The 25,328-nt window shown below is 46.4% G+C and overlaps 1 protein-coding gene across 1 annotated transcript in view; it reads left to right on the top strand.

The window, feature by feature from the left end:
* Positions 1-24,941, top strand: part of LOC144172474 (uncharacterized) — a 34,958-nt gene extending 10,017 nt beyond the window's left edge. Inside the window, exons 2-4 of the mRNA XM_077701172.1 lie at positions 13,296-13,471; positions 23,910-23,936; positions 24,092-24,941. Coding sequence (XP_077557298.1) covers positions 13,296-13,471; positions 23,910-23,936; positions 24,092-24,254 — 366 coding nt within the window. The 3' untranslated portion in view covers positions 24,255-24,941. The remainder of the gene's footprint in view (positions 1-13,295; positions 13,472-23,909; positions 23,937-24,091) is intronic.
* Positions 24,942-25,328: the final 387 nt, after the last annotated feature.

Genomic DNA, 25,328 nt, shown 5'->3' with positions numbered 1-25,328 from the left:
CCGAATGTGAGTGGTATAGAGTATAAATCCTCAGCAGCGAATTGCACAAACTGATTGATTGTAGGGTTTAACGCGCCGACGCAACGCAGGCGATGAGGCGCGGCGTAGTGGAGGGCTCCGGATTAATTTTGAGCACCTGGGGATTTTTATCGTACGCCGAAATCTCGTACGCACGGGCGTTTTTGCTTTTCGCCTCCATCAGAAAAGCGGCCGCCGCGGCCGAGAATCGAACCCGCGACCTCGTGCTCAGCAGCGCAACGCCTTAGCCACTGAGCCAACGCGGCGGGTGAATTGCACAAACTATGTATCATGCTTCTTTAGGCATACTGTGGCTTTGTTTGATCTTTTAAGGGTCTTGGGGCACAAGCTAGCCAACTTGTGAGGGGCAGAAAACACTACCGGAACTCCGGGCCTGTTGGCTACAATTTTCATGTTGTACGCCACCCTGTGAACATATAGTATTACCACTGCGTTTTTGCTCTTAGGGGCGTCACCCTCACGGGTTCCGCTGCACGTGACCCTTTGCAACAACTCGGCCGCCAATATCAAGGCCATGAGATGGAAGGCAGCCGCCATTAACCATGACAACTGGGCGACAAACCTTTTATAAACATTGTGGTGGCAGGACTTCATTAGCGCTCCTTGAAGACAGGCCATTGCAACCGCTCTTTTGAAATCTTTGAGTGTACAGACTCATAAAGGAACAAACCTTTGAGTACCCTTGGCATGTAAAACCAGCAAACATGGCCTGGTAAAAACGTAAGCATAATATCTAAAAACTGCAGGCAATCATCGCTTGGGATTTCACGGGTAAAAGAGAGGTCTTTCCCCATTCGCCTGACCACATCTAGAATCTCGTTAACAATGACAATGGGGTTAGAAACAACTGGTGAAGGTAACAACGATGGAGCTTTTAAAAAAATCAAGGAGTCGTCAACATATCGAAAAGCTTTCAGCACTTTCCCTTCGAACCCGCCGCGGTGGCTCAGTGGCTAAGACGTTGCGCTGCTGAGCACGAGGTCGCGGGTTCGATTCCCGGGCGCGGCGGCCGCTTTTCTGATGGAGGCGAAAAGCAAAAACGCCCGTGTGTACGAGATGTCGGCGCACGTTAAAGATCCCCAGGTGGTGAAAATTAATTCGGAACCCTCCACTACGGCGCGCCTCATCGCCTGCGTTGCGTCGGCGCGTTAAACCCTAAAATCAATCAAACTTTCCCTTCCAGATAATGCTCCCGATATCGATTGGTGCGGGCCAAAAACATTTCGCAAAGAACTGGTGGCACGCATGATCCACTACACACACCCCTACGTTGCACATACGCTTTATCACAAAACAAAACAAACGTAGACTCAAGATAAAATTCCAGCAGGATCATGAAGTTATCTAAGGTCATGCCGGACGAGTTCTCGAACGATATAACATCGCCTTTATCAACACACTGTTTAACCGCAATGAACAGGTCGTAGTGCGGAATAGAATACAATAAATAATATCAACGGAAAAAGTGAAACCAACAGGCGGCCCTCCTTTAAAATATAAAATCACGTCTAACAAATTTTTTGTCGCAAAGGGATCCAGACGTTTACCTGCACTATGTCCAACGCAGGGGTGTGTGTATCGGATCATGCATGGCACCAGTTCTCTACGGAATATGTTTGGCCCGTATCGATCGATATTTGGAGCATGATCTGGAAGGGAAAGTACTGAACGTTTTTAAATATGTGGACGACCTCTTCATTTTTTAAAAGCTTCAGCGTTGTTATTTTTTTCTGTTGTTTCAAACCATATTGTCACTGTTAACGAGATTTTAGATGTGTTCGACGAGTGGGGAAAAGCGTCTCCTTTAACCATTATATGCCAAGCGATGATTGCCTGCATTTTTTAGATATTAAGCTTGCGTTTTTATCAGACGACATTTTTGGTTTTACATGCCAAGGGTACGCAAAGGTTTGTTGCTCTAGGACTTTGCACACAAAGACTGTCAAAAGAGCGGTTGCCATGGCCTGTCTTCAAGGAGCGCTTATGAAGTACTGCGACCACAAGGCTCATGAATGTGTCGTCGCCCAGTTGTCGAGGCTGTTGTCGGCTGGCTTCCTTTGATGGTCTTGATAGCGGTGGCCTAGTCGTTGTTGCAAAGGGTCCAGTGCAGCGGAACCCGTGAGTGTGACGCCCCGAAGCGCAAACACCCAACAGTATCACCATATGTCCACAGAGTGGCGCACAACATGACTAATGTAGCCAACCGGCACGGAGTGCCGGTAGTGTTTTCTGCCCCTCGCAAGTTGGCTAGATTGTGCCCAAAGATCCTCAAAGGATCAAACAACGTTACACCATGCCTAAAGAAGCATGATACACAGTTTGTGCAGTGCGCTACTGAGGTTGTGTACTCCATATCGCTCGCATGCGGGAAGATTTATGTGGGCCAGACTGGCCGTTGTGTCAATGACCGTCTGAGGGTACCCCAGCTACCAATGAAAAACAAAACAGGCTCTCATCTTCCACACCATTGTATTGGCTGTGAAGACAAGCCACGTCAGCCACTGTTGAACGAAACGACAGTGCTGAGCAGAAGCCGGGAGCGAGTGGGCCCCGAGTTGATAGCAACCTTTTTTATCCGTAAAAACCATAGAAATCGTGTGAGCGATCCTTCTGGTATGTTTTGCGGAAGTGAGTTTCAATTGTTGAACAGGATGGTGCATTGATTAAGAAAAGGGAAAGGGAAAACATCGGCTGCTTTGTGCGCATGTGCAATAGATGGTATATATTCATGCTAGTTTTTTCAATAAAGCTAGTTGTGAGTGTGTGGCCGTCCTGTCCATTCCTTTTTGTCTTGTCTCTCACGCGCAGTTTTTCTACCACTGAAATGCACTACCGACTAGCCCAACACGCTGCACAAAATATATGTTCGGCGTCATCTGGCGTACATAAGAGAAACCGGTGCGACTTCTCAGTCGGGATTAAAAAGTGCGGTGTAGCAGCGGCGTTGTGTGGAGAGCGCTCAAAAAGTCAATCGCGCTTCGCTCTAATACGGATTGAAAGCGCCCGTAGGACAAGGTTATTATGGGGCGATTTCATCGTGGTGTTCACGCTGAGAACTTCCTTCTTTCCTTTTTACGAATTACGCTGTCAAAATCATCTATCTGTTCGACCACTTCGGTGAGGATGCGTTCTAATGTGATGAGTCGGTCGTTATAGATGTCGATTTACTTTTTCTGCGCTTGAGCATTGCAAACAGCAGCATTGACAGCTTCGGCACCATTTAGAGTTTCTGTAGTGTTCGAGGATTTGGCGCCGGTGTTGTCGCTCATAGGTTCAGACTGTCCAGTTTCGTTTGGTCTCTGGCTGTGGTGTGCTATCGTGGGTGGTGTAGAATGAAGCCTTCGCAATGGACGCTGCTTTTGTTCTTGCACGAGGTTCTTGCGTTGAGCCTTTTGCATTGGACGTTCGGTTGCTTGCGCTTGGGTGTCTTTAGTAGCCAGTTGCTTTTTCTCCACCTGAGTGTCCCGAAGCGGGCTTTCCAATTGATGCTTCTGGTCTTCCAGTTGCTGCTGTTTCAATGACAGTGCGTGCTGTTTTAGAAGCACCTCGAGGTGTTCTGTTGTACTGTCTATATTAACACGGCGCATGACCGTTATTAGAGAGGCCATGCAGACAACATACAGCTTTGTTTTATTCTAAAGACTTCGCGTTTTGTAGTACCCCCAGTGATTCTCCGGAAGCAAATCGTGCTTTATTCACTGACCAATCAATCAATTTAAGTTAGAATAATTGATTATGCCCTTAAATCGTGTGTTTTTGTGACAGCATATGTGCTGCGGAGCCTTGTTTACCGTTAGTCAACCTAGATAGTGCCATAATACTACGGTGGGCCATTTTCTGCCTTTGCTTTGTTTTTTATCGCATTTGTACCTGTCTTGGTTTTCTTAAGGTAGAAAATAATCGTTTCGTGAAACATAGTGTTCGCTCGACAACTATGGTCGCGTAAGACACCTCGCTTTCACCGATCGGCAAGTGCCGGCTGAGGCAACCCCAAAGCACCGCCATGCTGTGCAGCTTAAACAGCATAGTTTGCGCAGTACCAACAGCAGTACTTATGGGTACTTTTACGCGTTCCGTTCTGTTCTGCTTACATAGGTGTTTGCGTGTACTTTCGTAATTGCCGCTGTTTACTCCACCATTCTTACTATAAAAAGAATGTGCCCTAAATGTAAGCGCAAAGATCTCGTTCGGCAAGCTAGCTCTGCTAATTAGCGCTTGCTTTTGCTGGTTTCAGCCAGTCGCAGAGCTGGCACATATAACATCATACGTTCTGTTGCGGGAAATGAGCGAGTGGGTGGGATGGCCATTCCCTTTTTTTATTATTATGTGGCTTATTTGAGCGAAGTTTACGTTAAAAGTGGGGGCAGTGTATTTCAACGAGGCAATCGTTCAAATGAACCAAACGCGTTTTGTCCGCATGACCCCTTTAAAGATGTCCATGCTTGAGGGAGCGTTCTCTGCGGATGCGAATATCGCATAATCAGTTTTGGAACCCACCGACTTCGCAAATTGTTGCTCTGAGCCAGGTAGCGCGGGGAATTGGTCCTCTTTCGGTGGAGATTGGTTGGGGGTGGCCTTACGCCTTTTCGAACTGCTCGAGGAGCGGCTTTCTATCTTGCTCGGGCTGCCCTTGATGTGCTTCCCGTTCGCTGGCACTTAAATCGCCAATAAAAATTGGCGCAGCTTGCACTAGTTGGTGGAAGGATGGAGAAGCAGCAGAGCTGGCGGCCCCTCTCCCTTCGTCGAAGACCCGGCTGTTGACCCGGCTGGTGCACCTCACATGGATTTCCGAACGTGCTGAAGGAAGTTCTCCATGACTGGGAGGTCCCATTAGTTCTGTCCACAGGCTATCACATCTCTCCCAAAGTGGACCGCGTTAGCACGCGCTAGAAACTGCAGAAAGCTGCTTCGCCAACTCCACGTCGGAGCGCGATCTCGGCGTCTGTGCTCCCCACTTCCGCCGTGAACGCACGTGAACTGATGAGGAGAACAGCACGCGAGAAATCACACCACAAACGCAATCGCATAGAGGTTAGATTCCGACCACTGGAAGCGTTTTTTACCCTGGTTCGTCTCTTTTTGTTTCATGAAGCGGCGGTCCTTTAATTGGTTTCTGTTGGGTTTAATATGGGGAGGGGCGGGGTCATGGGTTAGGGTATCGCCTTTTGCGTTCTTTCATCACTTATTTTCGAATACCCAAACCTATGTGAGCATTCGCCTTCCCATCTCGTATTTAGGCGGCCTGGGAAGGCGAGATGGAATGGCTTTTTCACACCATGGGCGCCTAAATTGATTGTTAGATTTATTAATTTTTTACACTTCCAAATTAATTCATTTGGCCATAATACTTGCGAAAATTCCTATCTGGCACCTTTTGTTATAGGTTTGTGGCGCACTGCGTGCCAACACAAGATTTCTAACAGCAAAGCCGTTTAGGCCGACGCAAATCCGTCTTTCGTACCCAAAACCCCCGAAGCCTCAAAGATAAAAATATGGTCAGGGAGGTCCTGAGAATCGCACCCGGGACCTTTAGGCTGTGAAACCGGCAAAATCACAAATGGGCCACCCCAAAGCTGCGAGGGTACGGGCTAGCCGCGGTGGGGAACAATAACGTGTGTAGCCAATTAAAACAAAAAACTTCCCGTGTCCGGAATCGAACCTGGGCCCCGCACAACAGGAAAAGAGCGTCTATCTGATTCACCTATCACCGCTTTCTTTTTCTGTATTGCCAATCTCTGAAAGTGACATAAGCCCCCAGTAAAATGACAAGGAAAAATCACAGTAATGCCACTATGCCCGCCCCCCCCCCCCTCCCCCCCCCCCACACACACACACACACAAGGCCGGGCTGTCATTTAAATTTCCCTAACTGCAGTTAGGGTTTCAATTTTTGACAACCACTCTGGTCGAGAGTTCTTCGCTCTGCCAACTTCAACTAACTGTGAGACACTTTCCAGAAAATGCTGACGCGCTGTTCCCGCGTCTACATTACAATGAAGCCAAGCCATGCGCGAATGCCAAATGCTGTGCAGGCCAAACAGCATGACACTGTCAAATGGCACACCGTCGTCTCTATCAATGCACAAAAAACGTATGGCGTGTGGGCTAAGTTGAAAATCATTCGGAAGTCTCCATTGGAGGACATCCCAAAGGAACAGTGCGGCCCAAAAATGAAGTTTAGGGTTGTTTACAAATAGGACAGTCGGTTCCCCATGACACTGAGAGACCCCTTTCCTTCGTCCAGGTTGCGACTGAAAATGTGCCAGTGTGCAATTTAAAGAAAAAAGACTTTTCCCCGGGAGACACTTCCATTCACTTTACTCGTTTCAACACATGTTGTCCTGAATTATTACTGTAAAGAGTTCTGTACAGTTGCTCGGCGAAGACTTTGTCACATAGGGATGTCATCTTTATTGACTTTTCCAAAGCATTCAACCGTGTGCTTCACAAAGGACTGATTAGTAAACTCTCGTGCCTTTGCCGGCACCCCTGATATTATCGTGCATTAGATGCTTTTTAACAGTTCGCTCCCAGTTCACCACCATTGCCGGACTTCAGTCACGCACAAAAACGGTAACGTCAGGGGTAGCGCAGAGCTCAGTTCTTGGCCTTCTTTTGTTTTTGACCGACCGTCTGGTATCTCCTTCTCCATTCGGCTTTTCACATACGACTGTGTTCTCCACAGAAAAAGTTCTAGTAAAAATGATCAGCTCCTACTCCAAGATGTTCTAACCCACTTAGAAAATTGGTGCTCGCAATGGATGATGAAACTAAACGTTTCGAAATTTAAATGTCTGTACGTTGCCCGGAAACACTCTCACGTTAGCTTTACACACTCTGTTACCTCAACCGACTTATGACGGGTGGAGTTACCGGTACCTTGGTGTCCTTATAAACAGCAAATTAATCTGGTCTGACCACATCGAATATCTTGCAGCCAATGCCTCTAAAATCCTCGGGTACTTCATAAGATCACTATCATGCTTACCTGCTAGAGTCCGCCAGTTGGTATACACAACCTTTGTATGCGCTAAGCTTGATTACGCTTCAGCAATTTGGAACACCCATCAAACTTATTTGATAACTTCTCTTGAGTCAATCCAAAATCGCGCTGCCCGTTTTCTTTCTTGGAAATACGGCTTACCTTCCAGCATTGCAGCTATAAAATCGTCCGTCGGTCTCCCCACCCTTGTTTATAGGCGGAAAATTGGAAGGTTCTGTCTTTTTCATAAAATATATTATACATTTCCCTTCATAAACACCTGATTATTGCTACCGCCATTCCGCACCTCACGCTGCCTACATAACTCAATGAGCAAGCAGCGTCTGCATGGCTCCACAAATGCATTCAACAACTCTCTTCTTCCTGTTGCCACCGAAGAGTGGCATAACTTGCCTGAACAAATAGCAACTGAACGCGACCATTATAAATTCAGCATGTCATTAACAGTAAACGTGTACAACCAGACCCCATGACCTAACAGCGTGTAGTACAACCAAACCCAGATGTTGCCGTATAGTTTCTATGTATCTTATCTCTTGTTCTCCTTGCCTTTTTTTTATTCGCTTTTACCACGTGCGCTAATCGTATACTTGTTGACACATCCACCTCCTGTTGCCGCCCCATGTGATGTTTCCTCCAGGTTTTTTCTTGTGATTACATACATTCAAACTATTTCAGGGATCACAACAACCATTCTGTGCATCAACATTGCTTGTGTACCCTCCATACTGCTGGTTCACCTGTTTATTGATGATGTATAATCAGTTGCCGTAATGTATCCTTCCGCTTTTTAAGCCCTTGTTACCCCATGCGGTCAAACGTGTGCTGGGGTGAGTCCTTTCTTGTCGCTCCCAAAAACGCATTTTTCTGCTTTACATGTTGGCGGATTTTTTTCTCTTTGGAGTTCCATTTGTTTTTTTCTCCTGTCTTGTTATTCTTTTGTTTCAGGGAATATTTATACGCTGTCATGTTTTTCGCTTTCCTCCGTTTGTGCAATCTTTTTGTTATTGTAGTTGTCATATAAATGTAATCTTGTTGTTGATGTTGTCATGTTTATGTATTTTCGTTATTGCTGTCATGTTTTCTCTCAGTTATCATTATTCCACTGTATTCCACTCAGTTACCCTCGTTTCTACCCCCCTTATGTAATGCGCTAGACACCGCCTGCAAGGTTAAATAAATGGTGATGACCCTTATATACTTTCTTTCCTGGTAACATTGGCCAGATATTGCATTGACTAACGGGTTGCCGGAAACGACAAAACAATTTCTTTAAAATATCCATAAACACCGCTTGGTATGCAACTTGAAGAAAGCAGAAATTCTGGAAAAGAACCCTTTAACTGAACTTGAATTGCAGTTCTCAGAAAAGGCTCCTGTACATTCCGCAAAAAAAGTCGGCTAACGCGTTGGCGTACAAACAGGTGCGTCAGCCCAAAACCGCCGTCACGGATTCGCCGAAACAAATTCGTCCTACTGCTCCCATTCCATGTGGACCCCCCTACCAAAACAGCAGATACGCGATGTGGCTTCCGGACATTCAAACGTGAAAAATGCAGTACTTGCATCACAAACCAGAACTTTGCCACAAAGAAAAAAAAGTCGTGGCTCTCCCGAACATTGACAGCTCAGTTGCTTTCTCTTTTTCCACCTTCTCTCTCAGTGTTTGCACCTGTCCCCGCCGGTAGGACTCGCTTCCGCGACAGTATTCCAGTGGGGTTCACAAGTACTCAACTGTGGTGGTGACCCTAGTTGACAGCCATTCACCGTACCAAAACTTCAGGCATTTTTCCCGATTCACCAGACTCCCCGTGACTTCACCAAACAGCTCACTGTTTCTACGGCGAACATCACACTTTCTTTGTTCGAACAAACAACGGCACTGTCGTCGGCATACGCGAGTAGTTTGACCTTTGTCTCCTGCAGTTTAAATACCCTTATTTCCCTTATTTTTTTACTATTAAGAATGATGCTCAGGGAGAAAGCTTCAATGTATACAAAACAATAAGGGGCTGCGGGGGAAGCCCTGGCACACGGAACGCTGCACCTCGATGAACAGCCCCAATTTTTTATTTACTATCAATCGTGTAGTGCAGTTCCGGTACGCCAGAAGCCACTCCCCGTTTAATGACAGAACCAAGGTTTATGTGCTCTAAAATATAAAACAGGATCTTGTGAAAGACGCAGACTAAGGCTTTCTCCAGGTCAAGCTCGAGAATCGCCATGCTTGACTGCACTGCATCGCAACATTCCCGCACGCACCTCGCCTTGTGGATATTCGTAAATATATCACGACCCCTGATGTCCCACGTGTGATGTGGACCAACAATTTGCTGGATTACTATTTGTAACCTTTTTCCCAGAACCATCATAAAAGTTTGTAATCAACGTTTGTTAGCGATAGTGGTCGGTATGCTTTAACATCCCGTAATTTTTGCTTGTCGTCAGCTTTTGGGATTAATATTGTACGAGAGGTAGAAAAAAATAGACGAAGCGCTTCAATTTTGTAGGCTTGATTGTACACGGCGACAAGAACAGGAGACATCAAAGATTTGAGGTGTTTATATGGCATTCTGGGTGCACAGTATATACTGTGGATCCGTAGAGCGCGCGTTGGTTTTGGATTTGGCCGATGGTTCTAGAGCGTGATAACGCAATCCACCCTGGGAGAGATGTGAAAGCCTGCGGAAAATAATATCCGGGCCTGCCAGTTATGGCGAACTTTCTGCGGCAAGTTGAGAAATAAATTTGAGGGGATGATATATGAAGGAGAAACTTGGCGCTTTACTCTACAACTTGATAGCGAACTTAAGTCGCCTCATCGAGGGAGCCATGGAAAGAATTATGGTCGCAGTAGCACTTAGAGGCAGGAAACAAGCTTCCTGGATAAGATAACAACCTAGAGTAGAAGATATAGTAGTTGACATAAAGAAAAAGAAATAGACATGTGCTGGCTACGTAATTAGGGGAAATGACAATCGATGGACAACAATGGTGACAGAGGGGACCCTGAGAGCCGGGACACCGAGAGAGGAAGGCCAATTATTCGCTGCAGGGAGAAAATAAGGAAATTCAGAGGCAAAGAATGGACTCGAGCGGCGTGGGACAGGACCGGTTGGAGATCAGTGGGAGAGGCCTTCGTCCTGCATTCGACCTAGTGGGCTGCTGCTGCTGATGGTGATGATGCAACAGCCGGGTTTCGGACAAAGGGAGAGTGCCGCCAGCTATTCTGTATCTCAAACCTTGCACCTCAAGTCAAAACTGCGCCAATTTGTTCGCAAGAAAAACGTCAGTCATTCTAACTATATACGGCGTCATTATAGGGAATGCAGGAAACGTTCTCCCTTCTGAAAGTGAATAACAAACACTGTTATTATACTACGTATCACAGGGCTACACAAGGGTACATGTATTTATTTTAATAATATTGTAATATCAGCGATGGTATATTCGTGAACACTCTTATATACACCCTATTGTTTGCTTACACTTTGAAATTCTTAGCCGAAGACATATGAATACGCGACTGTTGTAAGGCTAGCTCAGACACTTTAATTAGTAAGGTAATTCAAAACAAACTATTGCCGCACAACTAAATTGAACCATTTCTTGCAAGGTTTAGAATTGGTCACATTGGAGCCTCCAACATTGATTACAGGGGTTGTGCCATGCAGATATATCCGCCCTTGATATCACAATGCCATCCTTATTTTTAAAGGGACACTGAAGGGAATTTGTCAAAGCTCCCGTTTTTGCTCGCATTGCGCAGACAGGCCCAAATGAACACACTTTTCATCCTTTTTTCGGCTGATAAGCCAGTAGTTATTTTATAAAGCCTGAAAGAAGAAAAAATACCATGCGCGGTCTACGGCGGCCGCACCAACTAAAGTCTGTGACGTGGCCAGGATGTGCACCATGAGTGGACGATGTCCAAGATTAACATTCAAACAAGTTTCGGTTTCGGTTCTATAAAACTACATGCTTGACATCTGACGTTATCGTTGGATGGGCATTCTCGATATATCAATAATCGCCGTACCGCTCTTCTGCCATGTTTTCTTCTGTAAAATGCCTAAGGTAAGCCTCCCAGGACGGCTTAGAATCGTAGCACTCACTAGCCGAGGCCTACGCTCTGGATGAACTCCCCCCGCGTCATCGCAGACGCTCAAATGCCATGCAGTTTTCCCCCATATTTGGAGCTTGCCTCACTGATACCTGTATCGTAAAAAGCTTGTTCACACCAGGCCAAGGGCCTGCTGATTCTGGCCTGTGCCCACTGCCCTGAAGCAGTCCGTGCTTATGGCAGCAGCACGCCAATGAGAACTTGCTAGCGCGTCAGTGTCAGTCTGCGCGCGTTCTGTGAACTCGCTCGTGGAGCAATGAACGTTTTGGCCCAAAAACATTGAACTCAGTATAGAAAATATCGGCCGAAAACGAAAAAGTCAACTTACGAAAAGAATGTACCCTCCAGAATTCTAACTTGCGACTTGCAGAATAACATACCTAGCGCTCCAGACCAGTCGGCCACGGACCAGCCACTGCCGGCTATAAGGTATATAATGTATAACAAGTTTACGATTTTATTTAGTTTTAGCATTTCAAGCAGCTCAGGTGACTATTTGTTGTATGGCGCTCGTGCAGTAAGTGTCCACCAAATTTCCACAATATCTCACGTCTAGCTATTGCATTTCTCAGACGGAAAAGCGTTCGTAGATGTGTGGTAGTGCTGCTGACCGCTGTGCTTCTTCACTCAGCGCAAAAAAGTGCGTTCCGCTCCCGAGTTTTACGATGTACGGTAAACGTTTCAGTTGATTTTATTTCTTAGTACTTATATTGACTCCGCTGACTCTTCTCCTGCGTTCAAGTGGCCTCAGATTTTCCTACGAGCGTACCAGTCAGGGAAGGGTCGCATATGCACTTGTGCAGCGCATGTGTGGAGCGACTTGGACTTGGAGCTTGATACAGTGTACAGACTAACAAAATAACGAAAGGTACATTGTTCCATTCACAAACGTGTCGTGGCTTAGTTCCAACTGAGCGAACGCATTGCGACGACCCGTCGGCCGGCGGACTAACCGCTGGGCCGAAAACGAAACAATCAACTTACAAAAAAAGAAAAAAAGAATGTACCCTCGAGGTCTCGAACTTGCGACTTGCAGAATAACATACCTAGCGCTCCAGACCACGCGGCCACGGAAGGAACCGGCTCTGTCGGAACATGGGCGAGCCATGCAGTAGCGCAGTCAAGCCAATCCATTTCCTCCTGACGTCACACAAAAACGCCACAGAAAATGGGCGAGGATGCAGAGAGGAGGACAGCATTTTAGAATTAATTTTTCTGCTAAATAAATGCGTTCACACACTCAGAGTGACCGAAACATGTCCTATGGACTCCGGACTACAATTTGCGCTACTACTCCCGCAGTGTTTACAAATCACTTCAGTGTCTATTAAGGCATAAAAATACGTTCAGTTGGTGTCCTGATCCTCTTCCCAGGAAAGGACTAATGGTTTTACCGCGAAGCTGTGTATACGGGGTATGGCAGTATTTGTTGTGTCTGAAAAAAAAACAACCACGACCCGAGGGCCTTGTGTTTGCAAACTACTGACGCCATGAAGTTTCAGGCATGCAGGGTATTCTATTTGTGTTCTACTGACGCTATGGGAAGGCTACGTATAGCTAGAACTCCTGAAGAGCTCCGGCCCTACGAAGACCGACGTCGGAGTCAAAGAAGGCAACATTATTGACAGGATACTCTAGGAAAAGCGCTCAGATAATAGACCAGCAGGTGTAACAGAGGACGGGGATAGCCGTTGGTCACTCCAATGTAGTCGCCTTCAATCCAGTAAAGACTGGGTTCAGCCAGTTTATATGGGAAAATTTAAACTATGTATGCTATTCACGTTTATTAACTATTGCACCGAGGTAGTCTATGCACTTTATTTCTGCAAAACAATCATTGAAGTTGTCACACAGTTTGCGCCAAAACTGACAAGAAACGGTTGGTTATTTTTATGCTTGAAGAGAGGTCTGCAGCAGTTTAATTTTGAAGGCCACGCGTGTTATCTCGAAAAGCTGGATACTCGGAAGAATTGTATCATTTTGGGCTTTAGCATTTATGCTAAGCATTAGAAGGGTTATTTTAAGTGGCAAATCCTGATGCCCTGCTCAGTTTTAGGTAACCTATTGTAAGTTTTTCTGAGACCAGATGTCGCCCTTGCTGCTTTTGATCTCCCTTCTTTGCCATTCCAGCTACTTGGTGGTGCAACGGACCTTGTTCTGCTAAGGGTATCACAACACACCTGGAGGGAGGACTACTGGGAGTGCTTGGTGTCTAAGTTTATTGGCAGCGGCGTAAGCAATGGTACATATTATAGGTCTCTTGAGTACTCTGTGCCTCGAAATAAAAAAGAAGCTCCTGAGAGCAGGTGAGTTCACGCCATTCAGACAAAATTTGCTTGTGCGTTGTCTACATTTAGTGGTAACGAAACTACACGAGCAGGTTGCCTGGGCTGCTTTCCGGCTGCGTGAGCCAAGGACACATTAGAAGGACAGACTATCTTTCACCTGGTTTCCGTGGGTGTCTCGCTAAGCCTACACAAGTCAAAGGTAGTCTGAAGGAACCAAAAACACACACGGCAACAAATGGTGAATGCCGTCTCTTTCACTGGCATTACAGCAGGCGTGCAGCCGTCACTCTTAGCGCCGCGCCTCGACTCACGGAACTTTGTGCGCAATACCGGGAAAGAAAACGCTGGTACTGATCCTCCTTCTTAAATTCAACATGTTTGAAACTAGCTATCTACCCGTCCAGCACGCGCAAAAACAGCCAGATATCCGGTTTTCACCGAGCATTCAAACACTGTCCTCTGGCACCAGGATCCCACGCGGCAACTTGGGCTTATTTTGGGTGTATTCTTTATTTCCGATCTCAGTTGGAGCCTTCACATTGAATACATTACAAACAAGGCCCTCAAAAAATTACACCATCTTCCCGTGGGGAACCATGAGGAGGATGCGAAGCACCATGGGGGTTTGGTGTAGGTTCCATTGCCTTGCCGTTATGTTGTTTCACTTATCGGAGCACGAATGGGAACCTAGTGTGAACTCTCATGTAGACACAGAAAAATGTAGAGACAGGAAGAGACCGTCACCCGCGTTACCTAATCGAACACCTCCTGGTTCTCGTCTTTCTTTATTGCGTGCTCACGCTCCTACCCCGCTGCCCGCCACCTTCGTCCTCTTCTCTGGTTGAGCTGCAAGGCACGTGGCGCTTCCCGCCACAGCTTTCCCGCAGGAAATTCAACACCCTCCTCTAAAGTTTTCGTATCAGTAGCTTCTTGATTTAGTTTGAATAAGTCAAGGACATAAGGCGCGCAATAAAGAAAAAAAAACAAGGACATAATGCGCATTCGTAGCCCATGCTCCCGTCTCGGTTTGTAGCGCGGTGGGAAGAGTGCCACGTGTTGCGGCCAGAAAGTCGTGGGATCGAATCCGGGCGCCGCCTATTTCTTTTTATAGTGGACTGCGCTGATGTCACCACAAACGCTGACGGGGCTGAAGAGACGCGCATGTGCAGTAGAGTACGGACGGCAGACAACAACAAGAGAGGGAGGGACACAGCCCCGAGCATGAGATGCTTCGCATCTAAAAACTTGGATTTCTTAAACGCCGCCTCTTTCAAGTTAACAGCCATTCCAAACTGCATGGGTACATTTCCTTAGTAAGATCCGCATTAGAATATGCTTCTGTTATCTGGCATCCACACCAAACGACCTTTATTAACTCCCTCGAAGCTGTGCAGATTAAAGCTGCACGATTTATGTTGCGCTCATACTCTTCTGATAAAGCGTATCTGCTCTGAAACGTTCTGTTGTTCTGCCTAATCTGGATACTCGAAGGAAATTTTCTCGCATGTCGTTTTTTCCCTCCCTTTACTACTCTGCGTCATCTTTCAAGTCATCCAATATTTTGCCGGCTCATCACATTTCCTCCCGAACTGATCATGCGCACAAAGTACGACGGATTTTTGCTAGAATCAGAAAGTATCAGAATTTGCTTTATCGATGCAGGAATTGAACTTGCTCCCGGCAAATATCGTCCATCTAACAGAATCAGCTTCCTTTCCGACAGCGTTGCACTCATTTATTACCCAAAATACTGAGCAGTAAGCCTTAGTAAGTGCTTTTTTGAAGAAAGTGTTGCAAAATGTGCATTTTTGTTTGCAGTTTCACTTTTCCAGTGTAATCTTGTAGTGTGCACAAAGTTTGCAATTGTTTTGTTTTATTGTATGTGTGCTTTGCAATGTGCCTACGGATGTGTTTGACGCTACCTGTTGTTTTTGTTAGCACCTTATACGTAACCCTAATGTACTAACTTTTTGCGTTGATACATGCCCTGTTAAACAACAAAGACACGAGGAGGAAGGATAAATAATCGATGTACTTTATGTGCTACTACTCGTTCAACTGTGGCATAGTATTGCGTTTGTTGTTAACGCCCCCCCCCCCCCCCCCTATGTAATGCCCATCACGGCCCCTTAGGTACTAAATAAATAAAATAAAATAAATAAATATGTATTCTTCCGCCCCGCGTCACTTCAGTGTACAGCCTCCCCTTGTCCAATAGGTGCTGTGAAAAAGGCAGCTGCATGCGGTAAGCACATACGTAGAAACGCGCTGTTCGAATTTCACGGGAAAAAAAGCCATGGCCGCGCACCTATAGTGCACAAAACAAACACTTCGTACGTTTTCTGACTCCCTAAACATTTAGGGATATGTTTTAAATATAGTGCATTGGAGCCTCAGCTGAATCATTTTCAGCACTGCCGCTGGGATGGGAGAATATACTTTTCAACCGCCATCTCCAAGCATATATTAAGAAAATTGGCTCCTATCCACGCTGTGAAGGTGGTTGGAAAGCAAAGCGTTAAGCAACACGCGCAACAACTCCCCACGCGACGTCACTTGAATGCACAGACTTTGCTCTAGAAAGAGTGAAACCAAAGATTCATCCAGCTGTTACCTGGAATTCGCGGGGGCGGCGTCCCGAACGCCGCAGCAGCGTCGGCTACGGCTTGGCTGGAGCGGCGGACGCCGCCGCTGTAGCCCGGCAATACGTCGGGAGAACGGAAGCAGAGGGGAGCGACTTTCCAAGGGTGAGACAGCGGAACCTAGCCATCCTGATGTGCTAGCTTGGGGCTACACCACCGCGCGACACAAGCGCAGACACCGAAACAACTCGGCATGTGAGCTTAGTGATTCCCCTTTATACCGATTTAAAATAGTTTCGTAAGTTTGAGAATTGCGAGAAAGCTGAGGGAACCTTTACAATCGCTGTTAATGAGAACCAGTTGGTACTTGCGCCTTTTGTATACCTCTTAAAACTCAAACGAATTGGTATTCAATTTAGACCACGGAGTATCATTCCTGGCAAGCAGTGTGCAAAAGGTAGCGTTTCTCTAGCGCCCAAATGTCTGCATGTGGTTTGTACATTTTGTTTTGCCGCCCTGCAAATTAATCATTAACGTACGTTTGCGGTACGACCACCTAATTCCGTCGGATGCGGGTTACGCTAGAGATGCGGTAGAACAAATTAATCAAGCCGTGCGAAAGCAGCGCGCAATGGATGCGATGCTGCACCAAAACAGGCCCAAAACAACCGCCGCTAAAGCAGACGACGAAGCCGTACCGCCGACGCCACCGCCGGCGAGGGGCACTTCTGCGCGGCGAACACTGGGTAAAGTCGCCGCGCCATCTACAGTGTGCTCCGTGACTGAAACCCTCCGACCCCACTCCTTCCCGCCGCCGCCTCCGCCGCGTTGGGAGTTTGTTGTCCCGCACGACATGAAAGAACCGTTGGCTGGTAGAGCTAGAAAGCTTTACTTTAAAAAAAGCATGGTCACATTTATTATTGTTGTATTCCTAAGTGGCGAATATAACGTTGGAGCCGTGAGAGCACTGCTTCCAGCAGGTTACGATTGCACGGCGGACAAGCCTAAGACAAAAATTTTACGCATAATAACGAATTCCGACTCAATAGACGTCCCAATCCCATGATTTTATGGTTCTTCTCAGTCTTTATTTTGGTGCATTTTCCTTTCCAGGAAGTATGACGTTGCCTTGCTAATTATAGATCCCGCATTACCAGGTTGTCTCCGCAGGCATGAGAGGAAGCAAAACGTTACAGGATTGTTCTAATTTATTGTTCATTGTTTGCGGAGAAAAGGCACACATTGGCGTTGATGTACCAAATATGTAGATACAATCAACTGTCTAATTGCAAGTATTGAAACAGACAGAAAGCCTCGTTATGCCACTGTGCTTGTTTCCCGAAGCGATTGTGCGCGGCAATACTATGCAAAACCCGTACTTTTCATGAAGGAGGGTCTTACCATCCTCTACTCAAGCTCGTGCACTAAACGCAGGATTCATTTGATTGATTGTGGAGCTTTAACGCGCAGACGCTACAGAGGCAGTGAAGCGTTCTGTAGTGGAGAGCTCCGGATTAAATTTTACCACCGAAATCTCGAACATATGGGCGTTTTTGCCTTTTGCCTCCACCAGAAAAGCGGCCGCCGCGGCCGGGAATCGAAACCTGCGTGCGTCATTGGGCTCAGCAGCACAACTCCATAGCCACTAAGACGCCGCGGCGGTTACTAAATCGAATCAAACTGCGCCCATGAAAGGATTGCCGCAATTCCGGTTTTGGTTTCTACAAATCTATTGTTGTCTATATAGATATATGTTGAGGGGTACAAAATTTCAGTAGTATGTTTATTTGAAGAAATTGGTTGCAGTTGCGAGAATACATCTGGGTCGGTCTCACAAACAGGGCTTGGTCAGGGTCAACTGGCGCTTTCTTCTAGGTTTCTGCTAAGAATAAATCAAGCATGATGCAGTAAATTCAGGTTGAGAATGACTACGAGCAAAAAGGGAACGAAAAGGTTAGCCGTGCCAACAAAGCATAAAAAACTGATAATTTGGCAGTCTTGATGAATACAATAAGAAATATTTGAAGAGACATAAGAAAACAAAAAAATCCATTAAAAGGGTATGAAGTAAAGCACGAACTTAACGAAAAGAAAGTAATTAATACCTTGCAGAATAGCAGGCCCAATATCACCAGAAGAATAGCAGGTCGGATATCAAATACTGCATGAGCACAAAATAAAAAGGTCAAAAGAGAAAGTCAACTAGCTGTAGCCAGGGAACGTAGTCTCAAGAATTCAGTGCGAACTAGCAGGACGTGTGGCCCAAACGAGTTCTTGGAGGCTCACCCAGCGTGCTGACTGAACAGATTCCTGCTAGATTCCATTTGGAGGCTTCTTCATTGAGCGTACATGATTATTGCAATATTATTCGGGGAATGCGTTGAGCTAGGTCGCTCCCCTGGCAGCCTATTGACCTACGAAGAACCAGGGCCACGCAGGACATATCGACCGGCCACAGACTCTATTGCATGCGCCCATGCGTCCGCCGCTTTGTACTGGGCAACGTAGCATCGGGTCTGTGAGGTTGTTTCTGCAGATTTCCTAATGACCACCGAAGAGGGACGATGGGCTGTGGATATGTTTCCCACCTGACCAAATATCCCCAATACAGTAGAAGCCAACGTGCACCAATTGACGGGCCGTCGGGCTAGCCCAGTGGTTCATGTTGACGTTTAGGCGACTGCTGCAGACAACCAATTGCATGAACTGGATGCACAGGCAACCAAATATCTTCACACTGTTTCCCATTTTGCCTGTCGCGAGTAGCTGCTTAGGAAAAAACAGCCAAAACTGTGCATTTAATTCTTCTACTTCATCGTCACCTCCATTCTAAGTCTACTTTCCTGCTACCTAATCACAACTCTCCCCAGTAGGGAAACTTAGGGAATGTTGAACACACTAACAAGAATTACTCCATGAGAAAAAATTACAGCATCTTCCCACGTGGGAACCCTGAGGCGATGCAAAGCCGTGGAGTAGTAGCCTGTTAATTGGTTGTTAGAGTAAAGACACGTGTAGTAGCGTATTAAATGTCTTCTTTATTTCTCGAGTAGTGAAGAACGTTTTGCGGCTTCTCGTTCTCCAAGCGAGGAATCCGCTGTTCGACGCTGGCGTTTCGAAGCGTTGTCACGTTGCCGAACGCCATCTGGATCAGCTACTCGCCGCTGGCGTATCAAAGCGGCTTCTCGTTCTTGAAGCGAGGAATCCGCTGCTCGACGCTGCCGTTTACGTTCGGCGTCGCGAGCTCTCCTCTGTGCAGCGTTGTCTTCGGAGGCACGAGACGAGCCTAGCGGCGAGGAGGAGCGGCGAGGAGAAGAGCGGCGTTATCACAGCTGGTTAGGGATCCTGGAGCAACAGTGTTGCCGGTGTCTTCCTGAGCCGGCACGAGACGATCCGAGCGGCGAGGAGGAGAGCGGCGTTATCACAGCTGGCGTGGAGAGGAGGACGAGGAGGAGAGGTGCGGACGCCGGACGACGGAGGGTCGACTAAGAGATGCTTTGCATCTAAAAGTACACACACATATATACACGAGCATACACAACCACCCCTCCTAGTTATGGTCCGAAGAACAAGGAGCTATCACTAGTCTTAACAATAAAGTTGTAATTTCATAAAAATAGAAATTAACATTAAAACATAAGGGAGCGAGATAAAAACCTGCAGCATAAAGCCGAAATTCTTTCTCTTCTGCATATCAAGTTGAAATTGATACGACGCCCTTATAAACAACGCTCAACCAGTAGCAGGTCATCACGTGACTTCATTACACTTTAATTGCGTTGAAAACGCATACATCGGGCTTTGCGCAATTGCTCAGCAACTTCGAAAGCATTTCCCAGTAATTTTTGTTCCTATGTTCTTATGTGACAACCCCAGTAATGGGGTTGCCAGATAGGAACAGGCAATTGGTGGCAAGGATGCTCTACTCAGCAGGTCGCCTTATCGGTCGCATGTTCCTAGCGTTCTGAACACCTATTTGACATAAAGAGACCAAGAAAGGGCATGTTTCAGCCTTGAGGCGTTTTGACTGAAAGTACCGGTGAGTTAAACCCCAATTTGACGAATTTGCGCTCAAGACATATCCTTTATGGACCAATAGCCTACAGAATTGTCGCTCACACGTTGAGTTTGTGCACGCACGGATTGGTACAGGAAATCTTCTTGCTTTCTTTTCGCAATGTTCCCGATATGGTTGTGTACTGCCATGTTTATCTGCGAGGGTTAACTCCGTTCTCGTAGGCATTCCTTGAAAGGGCGCATAAGAAATTACCTATCCGGACCATAGAGCTGTAAGGATCGGGGCTTATGTTCGAGGAGTCTCGATTTAGATTTCGAGGCTATAGAATCCCATTCTTGTGATAACCACCTTAGCTCGAAAACATAACCGGTGTTTGAAAACAACCTCCTCGCTTTGCGAGTGTTCAAGGCAGGCTTTGCTAGCACCACTCGTCGTAGTCTGCGGATATCTAGAAAAAAATGAACGTCATTGTCCTTTTCAGAAAAAACGCTTAAAAGAAGCTGGCAAGTAACCCTCATTTCGTTCGCACCTATGCAGGCTGTATTTTCACTTTAGAACGATGCACAGTTCTATTACGGACCACCGTGCCTTCGGCAACGTTCTTTCTGGCTAGCTTTATTTGGATTAGCCATTATCCGGCTCATGCTGTTGCTTGTTGTATTGAGTATCCCCGTGCCCCCATCACAGGGGAGCAAAACAGTGAATGGTGTTCAACAGATTCTTCGCCCTTGTTGGTGTTGTTGCCCGCTTAGCTGTCTTGAATAGAGAACGCCCCATGCGTTCTTCCTTCTGGTTATCTCAGCTGTGAATCTGGTTATTCGTCCCTGAGTTCAGCATGCGTATTCTCTAGTGCTTCCATTATCACCTTATTTGGCAGGTATTAGTGCTAATACCAATTGCATGCCCGTGCTACATTTATGACGAAGTACCAGACAACTGTAGTTCAATCTCAACAGTGTCATATTTTCAAGCCCTGCTATGCCACTCTTTTCGACTAATCGGTTGTGCTTCCATCGTTAACTCGTCAGTTAGAAACAGGCGTCGCGGACACCAGTTGCGTTCGAGTAAATGCATGCTGATAACAACCACTAGAACAAGTACCGAACAAGAAATGGGTCACGGCAATAAACATACAAACTTACATGTAGGCGAGCTTTATCTACACGGTAAGCAATTACCGAAAAGAGACATAAAAGGAAAAGAAAAAATGTATAGACCATCGGCGACAATCGCAATAACTCCGACGAAACAAAAAGCGGTAGGTATCAAAATAGCAGTCTTTATCAGGGGGAATATAGCACGTGAAAGAACAAGCCACACCAGAAAAAAATAACTGAAAACTGGGAGCAAATTAACGGAAAACACAAAGCCAGAAACCTCATAATTCCGACAGCGGTAAGCGAAGGAGCACGGAATGCGAGTTTAGGGTGTTCATGAGGCCGGTAGGCCGTGCAAGGAAGCGTCATGCATTTCGGTTGCAACCCGCATTAAGTTCAAATGTTTCTCGGGGCACTATAAAGAATGCTTATATGTTTTGCAGCTGGAAGCCTGGCTATACTTATCAACGAATTCGTTATTTCTACATTATATGCGAGGCTCTTTCATCGCTTCATTTGCTTTCTGTTCTTTTTTGGGGAGAGGCTTCCGCGGGAATGCAGTGTGCAACGTAGCGGCAAGCTCGGAAAGTTGTACCTCCCGCTCTTCTTGAAACCTCTGTAGCAGGACACAGGGTCATGCACTTACCGCTCACCTGGCCAAATCACCATGTGAGCTCCTAGACATGCCAGTAGCCAGCGTGCCACGCCGCGATGGGCTAGCAAGGGGGAACTTTTGGCAGTCTATGCGAATAGCGCAAAAAATCAATGCAATAAACTGGGTCTTTAGCTGAACAGAGAACTTCGTCTGGCTTTTCCCTTAATTTCTTCTTTTGTCCATATTTACTGAGGGTAACTGTCTAGGACTACACTTTTGGTTGAAGAGATTTGTTGTAGATAAAGTTCTTACCAAGATACCTTGCATTCTCAATGTACGTGTTTTGTAAATTAAGCGTATTTTTATATTCTGTTGGTATTTGCGGGATCAGAATTAATTTTGTACGAATGGAATCGCTATACCACAAATTGTCTGTGTGCATGAAACAAACCTTTCACGTATTTTATTGAAATGTTCGGAAAACACTAGAAATTGTGCCCAATGCAGTTCCTCGGCACTACTAAAAGAAAATACGGGCTACGAGCAGAATAGCTAAGCCCAAATACAGTCATAAATTCTTCTACAGCTCTTTTATCAAATACATAAAAACACCAAAATACTCCCAATGAAGCTCAACAGTATTCCGAACGCTCCTCCTGAAAACTCCTACTGGGCGAAAATATACTCCCCGTGCTCCCCTTAACAACTGCCATTTTAGTGGGAGTAAACCTTTACTCCTATATCAGGCTAAATAAACTCTGGTAATACTGGGACTAAGGTGCTAGACCCACTGGAAGGAGTATAGTGTACTTCGACTTGGGATTGAGTTTTACGACAAGCCATTTACTCCCATTTAGGCTTATTTCTGTTCTATGTTCTGTGTGTAGAAACTCATTGCAGAAGTGAAGATCCCGCGAATCCTGGGAGTTACATTCTACACAGAAAGATCTGGAGCAGAAATCCTGCCCACCCGCCGCGGTGGCTCAGTGGCTAAGGCGTTGCGCTGCTGAGCACGAGGTCGCGGGTTCGATTCCCGGCCGCGGCGGCCGCTTTTCTGATGGAGGCAAAAAGCAAAAACGCCCGTGTGTACGAGATTTCGGCGCACGTTAAAGATCCCCAGGTGGCCAAAATTAATCCGGAGCCCTCCACTACGGCGCGCCTCATCGCCTTCGTTGCGTCGGCGCGTTAAACCCCACAGTCAATCAGTCAAAGAAATCCTGCCCAAATACACTCCAGCATATCGAAATTGCTCACCGCATCCGCCGTATCTGCGTACCCAAACATCCTCCTAAAGAACAGGAAACGTATCGAAGTATCGAAGTACAGTAGCAGCACTACACAGCAGTCTAACGTATGGTGCTCCTTACGTTTAACTCCCACCGTAAGAACACTCAAAATTAGATGCTCTCATCCTCAGGCCTACAGGATAGCCCCAGGACTACCGGCGTTTACTCCCCCCATTTAACTTCCTCAAATCGGTTTGCTTAATTCGCTCTCCGAACTCATAGAAGCTCAAAGAAGCAGGCGGCACCCCTGCAGGCAGCGCTCCTGAAGAATTATGTCGTTAGCAGACACGTATTAAGCGTTACAACCAGTACCACCCCCATTTGGGCCACCAACAAAGTCGCCCTATCCCAAGGCATATGCATCCCGAGTTCAACCAAAGATATCGCAAAGCGAGCGTTCCCCACAACAGCAGCCACCAGCGACCTGGAGCAATGGGATGGAAACTGCCTACTTTCATACCTTAGAAGGCTGGACTCGGGTATATTGCCTTTCAGACACTGTGGAGGCAACGCATGGGGATAGTGCGCGCAATTTATGAAGTTGTTTTGGCGCGGCAAAACATTAGGTAAGATTTAAGTGAGCGAGCTGGCCGCATTGGTAATATTTTGTTTAAATGAAAACGACGAATTCTTTTTTTTTTTCAGCGCAAGAGAAAATTGGCTGTTGGGGTCTATCAGTAAAAACTAAATTTCATCCACATTTCTCTGTCTTAATTTACAATTCTTGCATTGCCTCAGTGTTTTTGTTACGCGACACCATTGCATGGCCTGAATGGTTAAAATAAATGTATTCCGAACTCCGCGTTGGTTGTAACAGTTTACAGTGAAGCAATATCATTGGTATATTTTAATATTCGTTCTTTTCTTTTTGCCTTCAGAGAAGACCATCGAGCGAGACAACTCGGGTATATGTGACAAACATTCCTGAAGTTCTACCAATTCCCTATGTACAATCGTTTGGCCTGACGTGCCAAGTCTGTTTTTCTGGAGCTTTGTTTAGAAGTCCTTTCTGCTACTCTTTTTAATGTATGGCTTCTTTTAACATTGCGAACATTTTCAGGCGCTTCCTGTTGAAGTATGAAGTATTTCGGCAGGTGGAAAAGTTTACCGAAGTTAACACCACAGTTCTAAACGATACAAAAGGCAAGAGAATAGTTTTGTGTTCTAAAATGCATACGTCAATAGGGTGCCGCGAATACAACTACCAAGGTCAGGGTTATTAAGACGAAATCGTGCATGCCTTACTAAATTTTGTGTATTCAACAGATAAATTTTCTCATGAGTCACATGTGCAGAGATATCGTACTCCTACGTTTTGGTATGAGATTGTATAGTTGGTCTGCCTAGAAGAGTGATGGCCTCTTTAGCAGATGCACTAAATTTCTCAGGGAAATAACTGAGCCATTCATCCCCTCTAAGTAAAAGTATCAGCCATTCCGTAACGGGGAATTGAGCCACCGCCGCCTTCAAAACTATTAAAAATGGGTTGACGTGTGTCAATTGTACACGGGGAAGCTGCCGCAGTTTGGTGGAATCGATAGTGAGCATCTTGTTAGAAGTAAAGGTCTGATGGCATTGTTGACGAACATCCTCTTATGGGAAAAGCGCACACTTGTGATCTAACCACCTTGCTGCTGAAGGGCTGAGTTATGAGTCTGCGTATATAATATGGCCGCGGAGCCCTCTTATTTGCCCAGGCCTCCCCCAAGAAACAAATGCGGCGCTAGGCTAAGCGGGACGGCATGCATCGCCCCTTGCGTAGCCGCGTAGGTCTAGACAATGGTGCATGAGTTTTCTGTGCGCACTTTCAAGTTATAAAATGTCACCCCCACCGCAATGTGTTGACACTGTTTCCTAATCTAGACCTGGGGATGAAATTTGGCAGAAGTTACCGGACGCCCTATAGGCAGGCAGATGCTTAGGTGGCGCCCAGTGTGCGGGTAGATCTAGAAGATTAGTGGCCCTAAATGGTATTTCGTTAGTTTAACCCTACGTCGATTTTGCTGTTTTTCGTGAAAAAAAAGGTGCTGCATTTTTGCAGCTACCCCTTTCCATAAGGGCGATTTCCCGTGCAAGCCGGGTGAACTTCCCAAGCGTTGTAGTCCCACACAAGGGCCGACTGACAGGACGGCGAGTCGCTTGTACCTATTTTACCGGTAGGTGCCCGGCGCCACCAAGGCACACGAATGCACATGGTGCCTTCCACAGCCATGGTGGACGCTCAACTCGCAACCGCCGGTGGCAGGACATGCCGCCAGACTCTTTCACCCCCGGCAATGGCGCAACGCGGCATGATG

Source organism: Haemaphysalis longicornis, unplaced genomic scaffold (assembly GCF_048455015.1).
Source record: "Haemaphysalis longicornis isolate Haplotype H1 unplaced genomic scaffold, Haemaphysalis longicornis Haplotype H1 scaffold_220, whole genome shotgun sequence".
In the NCBI taxonomy this organism is placed as follows: Eukaryota; Metazoa; Arthropoda; class Arachnida; order Ixodida; family Ixodidae; genus Haemaphysalis; species Haemaphysalis longicornis.
This window is presented reverse-complemented; position numbering and strand designations above follow the sequence as displayed.